The 17653-nt window shown below is 39.8% G+C and overlaps 1 protein-coding gene and 1 non-coding gene across 2 annotated transcripts in view; one reads left to right on the plus strand and one right to left on the minus strand.

The window, feature by feature from the left end:
- Nucleotides 1-17653, minus strand: part of UVRAG (UV radiation resistance associated) — a 481244-nt gene that overhangs the window by 20322 nt on the left and 443269 nt on the right. The window contains exon 14 of the mRNA XM_007941031.2: nucleotides 14828-14919. Within this exon, the coding sequence (XP_007939222.2) occupies nucleotides 14828-14919 (92 nt within the window). The remainder of the gene's footprint in view (nucleotides 1-14827; nucleotides 14920-17653) is intronic.
- LOC122150014 lies at nucleotides 17552-17653 on the plus strand. The gene has a single exon (XR_006163442.1). It is a non-coding gene; the product is annotated as a U6 spliceosomal RNA (small nuclear RNA).

The following is a 17653-nucleotide window of genomic DNA, read 5'->3' on the forward strand; positions in this document are numbered from 1 at the left end:
TTCAGGGGTCCAGGATTATCTTCTGTGTCTGTGTTAATTGGTTTCCCTTTTCTTTGTTGAAGAGGGTCTGTGCAGTCTTTCTGCCTAGTCCGCCATCTTGCCGGAACTCCGATATTATCCTTTTTTATTTCAGTATGTTCTGTTGTGATGTTGCCCATTTTGTTTCTTATTTGTGTTATTTGTATTTTCTCCCTCTTTTCCTTTGTTAAATTTCTGCTGATATTTATTAATCAAAACAAAACAAAACCCATACTCACTGCTGTTGAGTCAGATTTGTCTTATAGTGACCCCTGCTTGGGTTGACCCCTCCTTGGGTTTCCAAGGCAGTATCTCTACAGAAGTAGATTGCCCAGTTTTCCTTCTGAGGAGTGGCTGGTGGGTTCGAACCATAAGATTTCTGGTTAGCAGTCAAATGCCTTAGGCACTACGTGACCAGAGCTGCTGATACTAGCACATGCTAAAGAACTCGTCCTGAAAAACCCTAACTTCTTGTTGCTGTTTGGTGCTGTTGAGTTGGCTCCAACTCACAGCAACCCTATGTACAACAGGACAAAACACTGTTCAGTCCTGTGCCATCCTCAAAATCCTTGTTATCCTTGAGTTCATCATTGTAGCCACTGTGTCAATTCATCTCCTTGAGGGTCTTTCCCTTTTTTCATTGACCCTCTACTTTACCAAGCAAGATACCCTTCTCTAGGGAAAGGTCCCCTCTGACAACATGACTAAAGTAGGTGAGATGAAGTCTGGCCATTCTCCCTTCCAAGGAGCATTCTGGCTGCACTTCTTCCAGGACAGATCTGTTAGTTCTTCTGCAGCGTATGGTTCTTTCAGTGTTTTTTGTCAACACCACAATTCAAAGGCATAAACTCTTCTTCAGTCTTCGTTTCACATGATATGAGGTGACTGAAAACACCACGGCCTGGGTCAGGCACACTCTAGTCTTCAAAGTGACATCTTAGCTTCTCAATACTTTCGAGAGGTCTTTTGCACCAGATTTGCCCAGTGCAATACGACATCTGATTTCCTGACTGCTTCTTCCATGGAGGTTGACTGTGGATTCAAGTAAAATGAAATCCCTGAAAACAGCAATCTTTTCTGTTTATCACGATGCCGCCTACTGGTCTAGTTGTGAGGATTTCTGTTTTCTTTATGCTGAGGTGTAATTCATACTGAAGACTGTAATCTTTGAGCTTCATCAGTAAGTGCTTCAAGTTATTTTCACTTTCAACAAGCAAGTTTGTGTTATCTGCGTATCACAGATTGTTAATGATTCTTCTTCCAATCCTGATAGTGTATTCTTCTTCATAAAATCCAGTTTCTCAGATTATTTGCTCAGCACACAGATTGAATAAGTATGGTGAAAGGATACAACCCTGACATACACCCTTCCTGGTTTTAAACCAAGCAGTAGCCTCTTGTTCTGTAACTTTTTAGAGAACATGTAACTAGTTTTTCTGCTAGTCCTCTCCCCAATTCATTTAAATATGCCCAATACAAGCTTTACCTTCTTCATGAAGGTTTTTTTTTTAATCATGCCAATCTAAAGTGATCTCTTTGAACTCTAAAGAGCTATGGTACTTATTTTACCATCCAACTGATATTTAATATGATCACTTTTATTTCAACACACATTTCAGCAGACATCATTGAAATCCACATTCACTGCCTGGCAGTCTGCTAGAGTCCTGGAGGAAAAAAAACAACCTACTGCTATCGAGTCAATTCTGACTCATAACAACCCTATAAGACAGAGTGGAACTGTGTCATTGGGTTTCCAAGGCTGCAAATCTTTATGTAAGCAGATCATCTCATCTTTCTGCAGCAGAGCAGTTGGTGGGTTTGAACTGCTGACCTTCTGGTTATTAGCTCAATGCTTTAACCACAGCACCACCAGATATCCTTTTCTTGGAATACAGAGATGTATAAAATATAATTTCTACCATTACGGAGTTCCTGTTGTATAGTAGGAGAGGCAGAGCGTAAGCCAACACTCAGACTAACGTGGATACTTTGCATATAAAAATGCAAAGAATGTTTCAAGATCTATCCTGAAGTACAATGCTGTCAGTGATAGGATAACATCCATACACCTACAAGGAAAGCCAGTTAATATTACTATTATTCAAATTTATGCACCAACCACCAAAGCCAAAGATGAGGAAACCAAAGATTTTTACCAACTACTGCAGTCTGAAATTGACTGAATATGCAATTAAGATGCGTTGATTAGCACTGGTGTCTGGAATGCAAAAGTTAGAAACAAAGAAGAATCATTGGTAGTTGGAAAATTTGGCCTTGGTGATAGAAATAACACTGGAGATCAGATGATAGAATTTTGCAAGATCAATAACTTCATTGCAAATACCTTTTTTCAACAACACAAACGGTGGCTATATACATGGACTTTGCCAGACAGAGTGCACAGGAATCAGATTGACTATATCTGTGGCATGAGGTGATAGAGAAGCTCAGTATCTTCAGCCAAAACAAGGCTAGGAGCTGATTGTGGAACGGACCATCAACTGCTCATATGCAAGTTCAACTTGAAGTTGAAGACAATTAAAACAAGTCCATGAAAACCAAAATATGCCCTTGATTATATCTATCCTGAATTTAGTGACTATCTAAAAAATAGATCTGATGCACTGAACACCAATGACCAAAAACCAGAAGAATTATGGAATGACATCAATCAATGCCAATGGAAGCAGCAGTCAAGATATCAGATGACATATAGCACTGGGCAAGTCTGCTGCAACAGACCTCTTACAAGTGCTGAAGAGCAAAGATGTCTCCTTGAGGACTAAGGTGTGCCTGACAAAAGCCATGGTATTTTTCATCACCTTATATGCATGTGAGAGCCAGACAATGAATAAGGAAGACCGAAGAAGAGTTGATGTTTTTGAGTTATGGTGCTGGCGAGGAATACTGAAAGTATAATGGCCTACTAAAAGAACTAACAAATCTGTCCTGGAAGAAGTATAGCTGGAATGCTCTTTGGAAGCGAGAATGGCCAGACTTCATCTCACCTACTTTGGTAATGTTGTAAAAAGAGACAATTTCCTGGAGAAGGATACCATGCTTGGTTAAGTGGAAGGTCAACGAAAGAGGGGGAGGCCCTCAACAAGATGAATTGACACAGTGGCTACGATGATGGGCTCAGGTATAGCCGGGATCGTGGAACTGGCACAGGACCAAGCAGTGTTTCGTTCTGCTGTACATATGGTCACTATGAGTTGGAGGTGACTCAACAGCACCTAACGACAACAACAACAACATAATTAGTATACTGTAATGGAGGAGGGAGCCAGTACTAAGCTAGAAGACTCACCAAAGAAGGTTGTATTTAATTGATACCTTGAGGGTTAAGTAAGAGTTAACCATGTAGTATATGTATGTCAGAGAGAGAGTGTGAGTAGGGCATGGAAAGGAGGAAGGATGGATGGAGAAAGCAATGAAGGGAAGAGCATTTAAGCAGAATAAAATACAAGTTATGTGCAGTTCCAGTGTGGAGCCAAGTCTTGTAAATACTGTATGGGAGGAGCCTTGTCTTCTAATTCCTGAAGTCCACTTCTCCAATCTAACTTAGTACATAGTAGATATTAAATGAATATTTGCTTTATGAACTAATGGATTTACTTAGTTGACTCAAGGAGAAACTTTATGTTTTTTACTGGCAAGGTACTGAGAAACTATAAGTTAATGTGAAAAAAAGAAAAAACAACACTACAGCGTTACCTATAACATGAAAAACATGAAACCATCTAAATACATATTTATGGTAAATCAGAAAGACAAAATAACTATGTAGCCAGTAATTAGCATTTTAAAATGATGTTTAAAAGTTTCTAATGACATTGGTAAAATGCTTAAGATGTGAGACTGAAAAACAAAAAAAAGGTAAAAAAAAAAAAAGAATGTAAAATATTTTCTTTAGTAATTTAAAAATATTGATTACATGTTGACAAGATAATATTGCCTATATCTACATATATGTGTATATATTAAAAAAAAAAAAATTACTGCCATTGAGTTGATTAGACTCATAGCCACCTCTCCTTGGGCTTCTGAGGTAGTATCACTACGGAAGTAGATTGCCTAATCTTCCTTCTGAGGAGTGGCTGGTGCTGGTGGGTTTGAACTGCCAGCCTTCTGGTTAACAGTCAAATGCCTTAGGCACTATGCCACCAGAGCTCCCATATATAAATACACACCCACACACCCACACACATATATATGCATATATATACACACATATATATGTGTGTGTGTATATATGTATATGGGTTAAAGAAAACATATCAGTAAAATTAATTTACCTGTTTCTTTTTATTTTTTTAAATGTGGTGACCAGAAATTTTAAATTTTCAAATGTGGTTCATATTATATTTTTATTGGACAGAGCCAGTACAGATGATATGATCTTAACTATGTAAGAAATAAGGAACTCTGGGGATGTAATGTTTAAGCACTTGGAAAGGTTGGTGGTTCAATCCCACCAGTGGCTCCACAGGAGGAAAGACCTGGCGATTTACTCCCATAAAGATTACAGTGTAGGAAACTCCTTGGGGTAGTTTTACTCTGTCACATAGGCTCATTAACCAAATCAAAATCCAAACTCACTGCCATCAAGTCGGATCCAACTCACAGTGACCCCTCCTTGGGTTTCCCAGGCAGTATCACTATGGAAGTAGATCGCCCAAAGTTCCTTCCGAGGGGTGGTTGGTGGGTTTGAACTGCCAGCATTCTGGTTAGCAGTCAAATGCCTGAGGCACTACTCCACCAGAGCTCCCATAGGGTCATAGTAGTTGGAATTAACTCAATGGCAGACAACAACAATATAAGAAATACATGGACACTTGACTAACTTAATAGCGGTTCTTGTCCTAGATTGTGGGGCTATTGTTTCCTCCTGCTTTCATAACTTTTATATCTTCCAAATTTTATTCATTGAGCACATATTATTTTCTAATCAAAAGGATAACTAAAAATAAATGACACACAAACAAAAACAAGGAGGTTTTTGGTTCACAGAATTCCCTCCTGGAGGTAAAAGGAAAGCAGTCCAGGGATACCCAAATGACTTTGTCACTGGTGGAGGGTTAGCACACAAAGGATGCTGGCCAGCTGTTCTCCATCCTGACTGGAGACAGAAAAAAGCGGAAATGGGTGTTAACCGCAGGAGGGGGCCTGAAAGTTAAATATAGGGAAGAATTTCCTGAAGTGAGAGTGTTTAAATGCAGGAATGAGTTATGGAAGAAGCCTGGTCCCCCAAGGTCTTTTAAAATACTACAGATACCCATATGCCTTGTGTGTTCTTGTCTAGGGGCAAGAAGATGACTTGACAAGGCTCCTCAGAAAATAGCTATCGTAGAGTAAATAAATCCAATAAAACTTTCCTTTTCATTTATTTTTGACTAGGCTTCACTTTTCATGTTAGGTATGCCAGCCCGCAAGAAACAATCTGAAAGGCAAGCCTATCTGATAGAACTACCGTTAAGTACCCCTTGAGACTTCAAAGACAACGTCATTTGATCTAAAATTAAAAGCCAATGTCAGCTAGACAACATGTATCTTAAGTCCCTCAGGGGCCACCTGCCAGAAGTCAGTTCTGAATGCAGCATAAGCATGATGGAGGGAGGGAAAGACGGTAGATTTGTTTTTAAAAAGAGAGTTTTTCAAGGTTCCCATATTGAATAATGCCTCATCTTCAAAAGTAAACAGTTTGACTTAAAAGCAGAATTATCCTATCATTACCTTCTGATTTAAGAGAAAGTAGAATGACTCACTTGTTCTACATTTTCATTATTTCCAGTTTACTCAGAAAATTTTTTCCCTAAATGTCTCAAAATTCTTAGGTATTTACTTAAAAAACAAAAAACAAAAACAAACTGTTGAATTCTCTATTTACAAAAAGGAATGAAGACTAGATCAGAAATTGGTCAGCCAAAGCACAAGTGGAAATCTTACTTCTAAAGTGAGAAACCCTTTAATAAAGCCACCAGATGCTTCTTGTTATGGATTGAATTGTATCCCTCAAAAATACACAGTGAAGTCCTGGTACTTGTACCTGTAGATGTGATCCTATTCGGAAACTGGGATTTTCTTTTGTTATATTAATGAGGTCATGCCAGTATAGGGTGTATCCTAAACCTAGTCACTTCTGAGTTACAGAAAGACTAGAACAGACACAGAGATGCACACATGAGGGAAGACAGACGCCACGTCAGGGTCATCTATAAACCAGAACAGCAAGGAATCGAGAAACGGCCTAAGCTAACAAGAAAGACGAAATTGACAAGGTTGAGACCCTGATTTGGATTTGTAGCTACCAGAACTATGAGAAAATAAACTTGTTATTTAAAGCCACTCATTTGTGGTATTCCTGTTATAGCAGCACTAGTAACTAAGACACTTCTCTTAGAGTCACATCATTAAACACTAGAAGGAATCTGGAGAAATATTCTAGCACATTGGAGAAGTATCTTAAAACGTACTTAATCCTTAGTGTTCTCTCCTTACTAAGGTTATTGAGGTTAATGCAGATTCTTTAAAAAATAGCCCACGTGGATCCTAAAACATCAAATGAGTCCAAGGGTAAAGTTTGGTCTCAGGCTCCAAGTCCCACATGATAGTGAGAATGAACAATGCATGGTATATTTTTGCAACTCATTTCCAAAATATTTAATTTGTCTTGTCTACTTATTTAGGTTATAAACTAAACAACTGTCAACTAAGCAGAGGCAAGGACAAATCTTACACTTCTGAATCTTCCTTGGTCTCTTGAATAGTGCTATATGCAAAGAAGACACTTAATGAATTGTCAAATGTATAACAGTACTTTTTAGTTTATGTGACACAATAGACAGACATTAACTCATTTGTTCCACACGACCCTGCTTGGGGAAAAGGGCTAGTGCTATTAACTCCATTTAAAAAATAGATAAGTCAAAACAATTTATGAAAATTAAGTGACAGAGCTGAAATTGGGACCCACACTATCTAATTCCCAAATCCAGTGCTCCTTCCATTGTATCACCCTGTCTTGCCTGAAGCTACTTGACAGTTTAAGCTTTATAATTGGGAAAAATTAAGCTCAGAACAAAAAATTTCAGGAATAAATCAGGACAGATAACTTTAAATTTCTACTTTCACCATGAAAAAGAACATGCAATTGAAGGAGGACAAACACTAGGAGCAAATCTATGCTCCTTTTGTGATTTTAGATCACGTATCCACCCCACATCCTTCCTTCAGTTTTCTTATTCCTTAACCAATGGGGATGAAATATGTAATGTTTCATTTCTTTTGGTGCTAAAATTCTTAAATTCTTCACAACGTTTTGTAATTCTTAGTTTCTCGACATCTCTGAGGTAAGTGGGGTAAGAGAAGCAACAAAGAATGTTTTCATAGACTGCAGCCTGTATTTTGTAGTGGCTCTTTCCAGCGCTCTGGATTTGACTTTGGTGGAGTTTTCCATGGAAGGTAATCAGTGGTGGATTATAGATGGCATCGAAATAGGAGGACTGAGGAAAGGCAGAGAAGGGATAGAATAGTCACTAACAAGAGGTAGCATGGTTTCATGAAAAGAACATGAGAATCAAGTCGGATAATCTGGGTTTTTGGTCCCAGTTACATCACTTATTATCATGTGATCTTGGCAAGTCCCTTCATGTTTCTAAGTCTCAGTCCTCTGATCTGTAAAATAGGGATCATTATCCTTGTCCTGCTTGCATCATGGTGTTGTTGCAAGCTTAAATAAAAACATGGCAGTTTTGCAAATGAGAGATTTTTATTATTCGTAAGTTCTAACTATGGGTTAAAAAAACAAACCAAACTCACTGCCATCGAGTCGATCTGACTCATAGTATCCCCTATTTGGGTTTCTGAGGTGGTATCTCTACAGAAGTAGATTGGCCAATCTTCCTTCTGAGGAGGGCTGGTGGGTTTGAACCGCCAGCCCTCAGGTTAGCAGTCAAATGCCTTAAGCACTATGCCACCCTACATATTTATAATAATAGCTACCATTATTAGTACTACTATGTGCCAGGCAATATGCTAAATACATTACACATATATTAATCCTCACGGCAAGTCTATCAGGTAGATGCTATTATCCTCATTTTGTGTTTAAAAGGATTGAGACTGAACACTTAAACTTGTCTGGGATCACAGAGGAAGTAAGTGGTGGAGCATGTATTCAATTCCATAGTCCATGTTCTTTCTACTCAAATACAGGAAATAGTTCCCTACTGTTGGGCAACTGTTTCCTTAACCTATTTTGTCCTATCCTCCAATCTTCACATGCTCAAATTCTTAAGACCCAGGTTCACTCAAATGCTATCTCCTTAGTGAATGAAGGCTTGTCCAATTCTCACCTATACCACTTATACCAAGAAGTAAAGGACTTCCTCTGAATTTTACAAATAATTTATCTTTGTTACAGCATTTTGTACTTCCTATTTTATATTATATATTGTTTGCTTCTATTTCATTGCCTTGATTAGACTTTAAGCTCCTTGAATGCAAGTTCAAGGAACATGTTCCATTAATACAACAGGACAGACGGTTTATTCATTCACTCACATGCTCATCACTTACCAAGCACCTGCCAGGCTGGGACCACAGGGATGAGTAGGATGGCATCCCCAGCCCCAAGCTGCTTGAAAGCCTCGTGGGTAAGCCTTGTGGGAAAAGTGAGCCTAAGGTACTGAAGGGGTATGTATTTATCTCTGTATCCACCACTGTGCCTGCTGAGTGAGTGAATGAATAAGGCAGGATATGAGCTGGATCTTGAGGTGAAAGTAAAATGGCTAGGGGCAGAGGCAGGACAGGCTATTCTAGGTGGTGGGAACTTACCTGCTAAAATAATTGAGGTCAGAAATGAGCATGGTAAGTCTAGAGGTCAGTTGAGAAGGGTGGGAGAGAGGTGGAGAGACAAAATTGAGGGTCTACCCCAGGACTTGGTTGCTGGGGCCCCATCACACAGCCAGTTTACAGCAACCACGGCACACAGTATCTTCAATTCATTTCTGAGCGTCAGTTCATCTTACTGGCAGCCATCAAGCAGCAGCTTGCATGCATGGTCTTCCCTGACCATGACTCAGACCCAGCATCAGCTGTGTACGTGTGTGTCAATTTGAGTCTTGGACCACTTTGTAATCAGTAGTAAAAGAAAGAAAAATGGACTGTTTAAGTGGCATTCTGGTGGCTTTTAATCAAAGTATTCATGAGTATAGCCTCTGAGCTAAAGTTCAGCTTTTCAAAATTGTGTTGCTTGGCAGTCACAACTGGGTTAGTGGTCCTGGGAAGAGAAAATGGGATTTCTTCTGGAAAGAGCTGGCATAAAACACTGACTCAGCCCCATGCAACTATGTCTATGAGGAAAAGGGATTAGTTTTAGGATTAATCAGGTAGATGCATCTGATATTAGCTAAGAATATTGTAATATGCAAGCACACATCACCTCATTAAAATAATTTCTATCACAATTTTTTGTTTAAAGCAAAAAGAAAAGAAAAGAAAAACCCAGACTGTCACAACTTTGAAGCTTACCATAAGGAGGAATTCAGTGAATGCACTGATCCTCAGCCAGTCTGAAATTCTCGACACCAAAAGAACATAAGAGCAATCTGCTTCCATTGGGACCAATCTGTGAATGGTAATAACCACACAGGAAATGGAAATGTTTTCTTTTACAGAAGATGTAAGAGCCTCCCCTAGGAACAGCAGTTTTTTTACCCTTTGCCCTAAGGAGCACAGGCTTGGGGGTAACTCCTCAATCTGTAGTTGCTTTCAGACATTCTCAGATTTCCTCTGAGGTTAAAAGTGCTTCATTTTGGCTCTGTTTAGATTTGTAACTTCTAGCCTGGCTTCCTGCAGTGGTCTTTACTTGCAACCATTATGTAGCAGTCATTTTGCAATACTTTGCATCTACCTTAGCTGCTGATTTTTCATTAGAGCACCAAAGAGTGGCATCTTACTGTTCCAGTGTTAATATACTTGGCACAGGTTGCACTAAGGGCAGTGTCTAAGTGCATTAGTTTGGGGTTTAAAGGGTTTACTATATTGGTGCTAAGAAATCTAGATTCTAGTTTTTTAGCTTCAGGTTCATGGGTTAACTATGCCTGAAAAGTCATTTAATTTGTTGTCCCTCAGAACTGAGAGCTGGTGGAAACTGAAGTACTGTATTCCAGGAGGGGAGAGGCAGTCAGGTTGCCATAAGGAAGCACTTCTGTGTAAGCATTCTGGGTGTCTAAAGAGATCACAGAAGAAAAGGAAGAGTCCACTAATTTGTTGTGATGTTCTTTCTTATTTTAAGTATTTCTTTTATACCTAATTTTGGCATTTGCAGATTTTTTTTTTTTCCTTAAAAAGAGCTCCGAAATTGTTTATAAGCTCGAGGCACGACAAAGCCTGGATTCTCCCTGTCCCTAAAATGACTTTGTACTCTAGCCAAGGTGGTCTATTTGTCAACAAAGTTACTGTGCCCTTTCTTTAACTGTTCCCTCTATCTGAGGGGGTGAGGTAAGGATGGGTAGGAGAGAAGGAATAGGGAGAGCACATTCAACAGAGGGAACAGTGAGTGTTGATGACAATGAGACAGGAAAGAGCTTTTCACACAACTAAAAGGAGGCCAGTATAGCTACTGTACATGAGATGCTGGAAAAGTGGCATCAGATGAGGCACGGGGAGAGGTAGGGGCTAGGTATAACGTGGAAAAGAGCTTGGACTTAATTCTAGCCACTGAAGCTAGGGAATGATTAAGATATAGTTAAATTTTAAAAAAGACTACTCTGGCTGCTGTGGAGAATGAACTGTGGTGGGGCAAGAGTGAAATCAGAGAGAAAATAAGACTAGTGCAGCTGACTGGGTAAGAGAGGTGGTGGCTCAGACTGGGATGGTAGTAGGAGAGATGGTGGGAAGTGGTCAGATTTGATATGTATTTTGTAGGTACAGATGACAGGACTGGCTGGTGAATTAGATTGGATCTGGTGGGAGTGAGGAAAAGAAGGGAGTCAAAGATGATTCCCTTGTTTCTGACTTGGTAGTTAGGTAGATAGGGTACCACTTGCTGAAAGAAAGAATGGTTGAGGACAGTTTTAGCTATGATGAAGACGAGATGCCTTGGGAAGGTGTCAAGTAGGTCTGTGGCTATTCAGAGTTTGCAGGAGAGGTTTATGTTGAAAATGTAACTTTGGGACTCATAAGGATACTTTTCAAAACTATGGGAATAGATGCGATCACATAAGAAGAGAACAGAGAGAGAAAATGAGAGGGCCTAAGACCGATCAGGAGCTCTGGTAGCGTAGTGCCTAAGGTACTTGACTGCTAACCAGAAGGCTGGCGGTTCAAACCCACCAGCCACTCCTTGGAAGGAAGGTTGGGCAATCTACTTCTGTAGTGATACTGCCTCAGAAAACCAAGGAGTGGTTGCTATGAGTCAGGGCTGACTCGACGGCACATAACAACAACAACAACAAAGGCTGGATCACGGAGAGCTCCCATACAGTACGGAAAAGATCATACACAGGAGGAGCAATACACAAAATGGAGAAAAGCTGCCAGAAGGGGGAAAATCGCAGAGGCCAGTACCTTGGGAGCCAAGAAAGAAGACTGCTTCTAGAAGATAGGAATGGTCAGTAAGGGCAAGTGCCGCTGAGATGCTGAACAGGGTAAGGAAAGAAAAGTGACATTGGGCTCGGCAGCAGAGTTCAGTATATCTACCTAGATAAAAGGAATTGCAGTAGACTGATGGAACTGGAAATGATATTTGAGTAAATTAATGAGGGACTGGAAAAATAAAACATAAACAGGCCAATAATGATCACAGAAATCAGCAGTTAAAAATCTATACTCTCCCTATCAACAACAAAACATATGGCTTTTAGTAAGTTCTATCAGAACTTCAAGATATACTAATTAATTCCTGCCTTACATAAACTTTTCCAGAGAATACCCACAAAATCAAACCTCTTGCCGTTGAGTCGATTTTGACTCATAGCTGACCCTCTAGAATAGAGGAGAACCACCCCATAGGGTTTCCAAAGCTATAATCTTTATGGGAGCAGATGCAGCAGTTTTCTCCTGCAGAGCAGCTGGCGGGTTTGAACCGCCAACCTGTTGGTTAGCAGCTGAACATTTAACCACTAAACCATGAGGGCTCCTTGTTCCAGAAAACAGAAGGGAAAATTTTCAATTTATTTTGTAACCAAAATCAGACAAGGATAGTATGCAAAAAAAAAAAAAAAGTAGGCCAGTCTCATCTCTGATCTTATATGAAGACATTGTAAAAAATATCAGCTAATCAAATCTAATAATGTAGGGAAATAATACCTCATAACTAAGCAGAATTTATCCCACGAGGCAAAGGTAGCTTAACATAAGATAATTTATTAATATAATTAATAATTTAATTAATTTATTAACAGATTAAAGGGTAAAAATTATAGTATTATCTCAGTAGCTCCAGAATAAGCATTTAATAAAATTCAAAATACACACATTCCTGATGAAAAAACTACTCTTAGTAAGCTGGGAATACAAAGAAATTTCCTTTTGTTGACAAAGGATATCTACCAAAACCTGCAATAAATATAATATTTAATGGTGAGGCATCCTCTTTAAAGTTAAGAGCAAGACAAGGATAACCACTATCATTGCTTCTGTTCCACAATAAAACATAGTAAGACAATAAAATGTGTAAAAGTTGTAAAAACAGAATATAAAGCAATCTATTATAATTAATACGTCCAGCAAGGCTGTTGGATATAATCTCAAAACACAAAAATCAGTGGTATTCCTATATCCCATCCATAAAAAAATTGGATATTATAATAAAAAAATTTACAAAAGCCACCAAAACCTGTAAGTTACCTAGGTCTAAGTATCTAATAAAAGATGTGTAAGACCTTTATAAAGAAAATTATAAAACTTAAGTGAGGTATCCTAATAAGTAAATAAAGAGATACCATGGTTTATGGACAAGAAGATTCAATATCATAAAGCTGTGAAACCACTCAGATAAGATTCATAAGTCAAGAAAAAACAAAAAGTTTTGAAGAAGACCATAAGCATGGCAGAATCTTACCATACCAGATATCAAAAGAGTTGGAGCATCTTCTTTTTTCCTTCCTAAGAAGGAATATGACTTGGAAATAATATTCATGGCTTCTCTCCATCCTCTCACTCACTTTCTCTCAGAGGAGGAGGGATTTTTCTGATTGGTTAACGTTCTATATTGAATTCTGTTCCTCCAAAATACGTGTCAATTTGGCTGGGCTCTGATTCTCAGTATTACGTATTTTATCCTTCATTTTGTGAATGAATTAATATAATTATAGGCAGTTATATTAATGAGGCAGGATGCAATCTACAGGATTAGGTTGTATCTTGAGTCAATCTCTTCTGAGATATAAAAGAGATTAAACAAGAGAGCAGAGATGAGAGGGACCTCAGGATCACCAAGACAGAAGAGCCAGGAGTGGAGTGCATCCTTTGGACCTGGAATTCCTATGCTGAGAAGCTCCTAGACCCAGGGGAAGATTAAGACACATGGAGATCTCCAAGAAATGCTGGGCCCACATATGCTGAAAAGAGACAAGGACTTTCTCCCAAACTGTGCTGAAAGGGAGAGAAAACCTTCCCCTAGAGCTGGTACCCTGAATTCAGACTTCTAGCCTCCTAAACTGTGAGAGCATAAATTTCTTTTATTTCCCTAAAGCTGTCCACTTGTGATGTGTCTGTTACAGTAGCACTAGGTAACTAAGTAAATTCTGAAAGATGAACAAACATCGAGTCTTCTTGGCTTAGTTCTATATGGGTTCCTGCAGAGGAGTTCTCTGATTGTTTTGGGCCTTGTAGTCAAGATTAGAAAAAGAGCTGGGGTCAGAAGCCAGTGCTCCTTACAAGAGACTGCGCTACTTCCAATTGTTTAACTCTGTTGTTGTTGTTGTTGTTTTGCCGTCGAGTCGGCCCCGACTCATAGCGACCCCTCCTTGGGTTTCCGAGGCAGTATCACTACGGAAGTAGGATTGCCCAACCTTCCTTCCGAGGAGTGGCTGGTGGGTTTGAACCGCCAGCCGTCTGGTTAGCAGGCAAGTGTCTTAGCCACTATGCTACCAGAGCTCCCAGTTTAACTCTAGAGCCCTGGTTTCCATTCACATGATGCTGTAAACTGCCTATCACCCAAGGACTCAAACTTCAAGAATCTCTCAGTGACTTGAGTCAATACCTTTCCATTTATTTAAGTTGATCAAATCAATCTAATGTCTTCTTTGCATCAGGTTCCCTGCTCCTTGCTTTTGAAAAGGGTCAGGTTTATCCTGACAAAAGACTTTTAAGCAACAGCTTGCTCTCCTCCAAATATAAGCAGCATTCTAGTATGTGTCTCCTGGTCTCAGGCTGGGTCCTGACCATCTACTTTACCCTCTCCTTGAGTCCTTTCTCCCCTTAATTCTCATAGTCACTGACCCCAATGCTTACTCTAGAGGTATGTCCTTCCCTTGTTCTTTGGAAAAGTCTAGGGGCTCCTTTTTGTGAATCGAGTGCTGTCGTCCAGTCTCTGCCTCAGTAATGCATTACTCAAGCATTCCTTGTCCAGCCAACCCCTAAACGTTCAAACAACATTCCCCATCCAAGGGTGTTTCACCTTAAGCCAGGCTGTAACTTAGACCTACACAAGTATGAGGCTATCTTTTCTTTTCTTCAGATATCTCATTACAGAAGAAACCCTGGAAGGCAAATGTGGGGCAATGCAGGAGTTAGGCAATGTCTCAGGATCACTATCCATGTTACAGTTTCCGATATCAGAGATAAAGGTACTCACCACCTGACCATTAGTCCATGCTCCATGAAGTTTTTCAGGTTAGGAAGGGTTTGTCTCAAGTCTGGAGTTCCCAGTCCATGTTGATATCTTAGCTGCAAAGGTTGAAAACATAGAATTAAAAGAAAACTCTGACAGATATTAGGCAATACTTCAGAAAAACAGTCTTATTTAACAAGTTATTTTTTGAACTGCAGAAGAGGAAATGTGAATATATGATTTCAATATCACCAACCACAATGTTGGGATGCTATTTATAAGGAAAGTAGCCTCTTCATCTACTGGAGTCTCTGGGTGGTAAAAATCAAATGGTTAATGCACTTGGCGACCGATCAGAAGGTTAAAGGTTTAAGTCCACCCAGGGACATACACCATAAGACCAGAGTTTCATATGAGATACTGGAGGCTGGTGTCACACACTCTGAGCACATGCAACCCTTCTTTCACTGACTCTTACCCTTCATAACGATAAGGACCATGTTCTATTAATCTCTGGATCCCTAACAGTGTGTGACAGTGCTGGCACTTAATCAATGCTGAGTAAATAAAGAAACAGCAAGCCACTTTTGATACAGGCTGTGTTTTGCACATCTCTCATACCACTAACTTCCCTTTTTGTCCAGAGCACATGGCTGAGGAGTCATGGCTGAAGAATTAGTAGGAGGAAACTACTGGTTTGTGAACTACATTTGCCCTTAAAAAAACCCCAAAACTCTCATTGCCATTAAGTCATTCCAACTCACAGCAACCCCCGGTGGGTTTCCAAGGCTGTAAATTTTATGGAAATAGATTGCCCCATCTTCCTTCTGTGGAGTGGCTGGTGGGTTTGGACCACTGTCCTTCTGGTTAACAGCCAAATGCCTTATCTACTACATCACCAAAGCCCTTAGTTTAACTTATTTCTGCCAGCAGCTAGCTTCTTAAAATTAAATGTCTTTTTATATACCTTGGATAACTTGCTAAATGTTTGTCATCTGTTTGTTCCTTACTTCCTTTGTCTATGAATGCCATTTGCTTCCTTAACTGACCATAATATAAAAGTGAGGTAAGTATACGTGTATATATACACATGTGCTCATACGCATAACAAAAATCAAACATACAATAAGAGTTCAATACAATCCTCTATAAATGTATTTTTCAAATGCGGTAACATATATGAAGAAAGTACTTTTCAAATGTATAAAACCACAGTAGTGACTGGGGTCTTAAATGCTTATAAGCAGCCATCTAAGATTCAGCAATTGGTTTCTCCTCATCCAGAGCAAAGAAGAATGAAGAAAACCAAAGACACATGAAAACAATTACTCTAAGGGACTAGTGGACCATGTGAACCTCAGCCTACATGACCCTGAGACCAGAAGAAGTAGATGGTGCCTTGCTACCACTGTCGACCGCTTAGAAAGGGATCAAAATATGGGATCCTGGATAGAGAGGGAAAGAAATGTGGAACAAAACTCAAAATCATAAAAAATGACCAGGTTTACTGGTTTGACAGAAACTAGTGAAACCTGAGACTATGGCCCCTAGTCACCCTTTGGGCCTGGAATTGAACTCACATCGTGGCTTCTAGACAAGTAATAGACAGGCATGTAAGGTGAACATTTACACCAGGTAGGTATACTCCTTGGAACAATCAACCATGGGAGATGAGAAGGGCAGTATTTGCACTGAGAAAGCTCAGAAGGCAGGAATGCATAGGAAAAAAGGACACAGGGAAAGGGTAACCACAGGGAGGAAGTTGAAGAGAGCTGTTACTTTATGGGGATTGTAATTAATGTCATGAAACAAAATGTGTGTGGACTATTGTATGAAAAATGAATTTGCTCTGTAAACTTTCACTCAAATCTCTCTCACGCACACACACAAAACCCAAAGAAACCAAACCCACTGCCATCAAGTCAACAGCTCTGCCTCAAATGACCCTACAGGACAGAGCAGAACTGCCCCATAGGGTTTCCAAGGCTGTACTCTGGTAGCATAGTGCCTAAGGCACTTGACTGCTAACCAGAAGGCTGGCTGTTCAAACTCACCAGCCACTCCTTGGAAGGAAGGTTGGGCAATCTACTTCCGTAGGGATACTGCCTCAGAAACTGAAGGAGGGGGTTTCTATGAGTTGGGTCCAACTCAATGGCACATAACAACAACAACATCTTTATGGAAGCAGACTGCCTCATCTTTCTCCCACGATGTGCTGATGGGCTCCGTTTTAAATGTATGTTGTTGTTATGTGCCGTCGAGTTGGACCCGACTCATAGCGACCCCTACTTGGGTTTCCGAGGCAGTATCACTATGGAAGTAGATTGCCCCATCTTCCTTCCAAGGAATGGCTGGTGGATTTGAACCGCCAGTCTTCTTGTTAGCAGTCAAGTGCCTTAGGCACTATGCTACCAGAGCTCCCTGACAGCCCAGCTACCTCTATACTGGTTTACAATTGTGAAGGGTCATCAGTCTCAAGGTTTCACTTTCGCAGTACTTAAATGCAAAAGTAATTAAGTCAAAGTTTTTAATATTTTCCCTTCTTTAAAAATAAAACTAACAAACAACAAAAATCTAAGTTAGTTTTCTTTTATTTATGAGCACTCAATTGATTTTTCCCTGTAGGTGAGTGATATTTAACAGAGAAAATGGCTCACTTCCACTCACAGACACTGAGCATTTTAAGGAAAACCCCAAACTAAATGATCTCCTGAATGGTTTGAACATACACATAAAAGTAAGGAGACAGTGCTCACTTCGGCAGCACATATACTAAAATTGGAACGATACAGAGAAGATTAGCATGGCCCCTGCGCAAGGATGACACGCAAATTCGTGAAGCGTTCCATA

The sequence above is a fragment of the Orycteropus afer genome, unplaced genomic scaffold (assembly GCF_000298275.1).
Source record: "Orycteropus afer afer isolate SDZICR_OR568_19922 unplaced genomic scaffold, OryAfe1.0 scaffold00074, whole genome shotgun sequence".
Lineage (NCBI taxonomy): Eukaryota > Metazoa > Chordata > Mammalia > Tubulidentata > Orycteropodidae > Orycteropus > Orycteropus afer.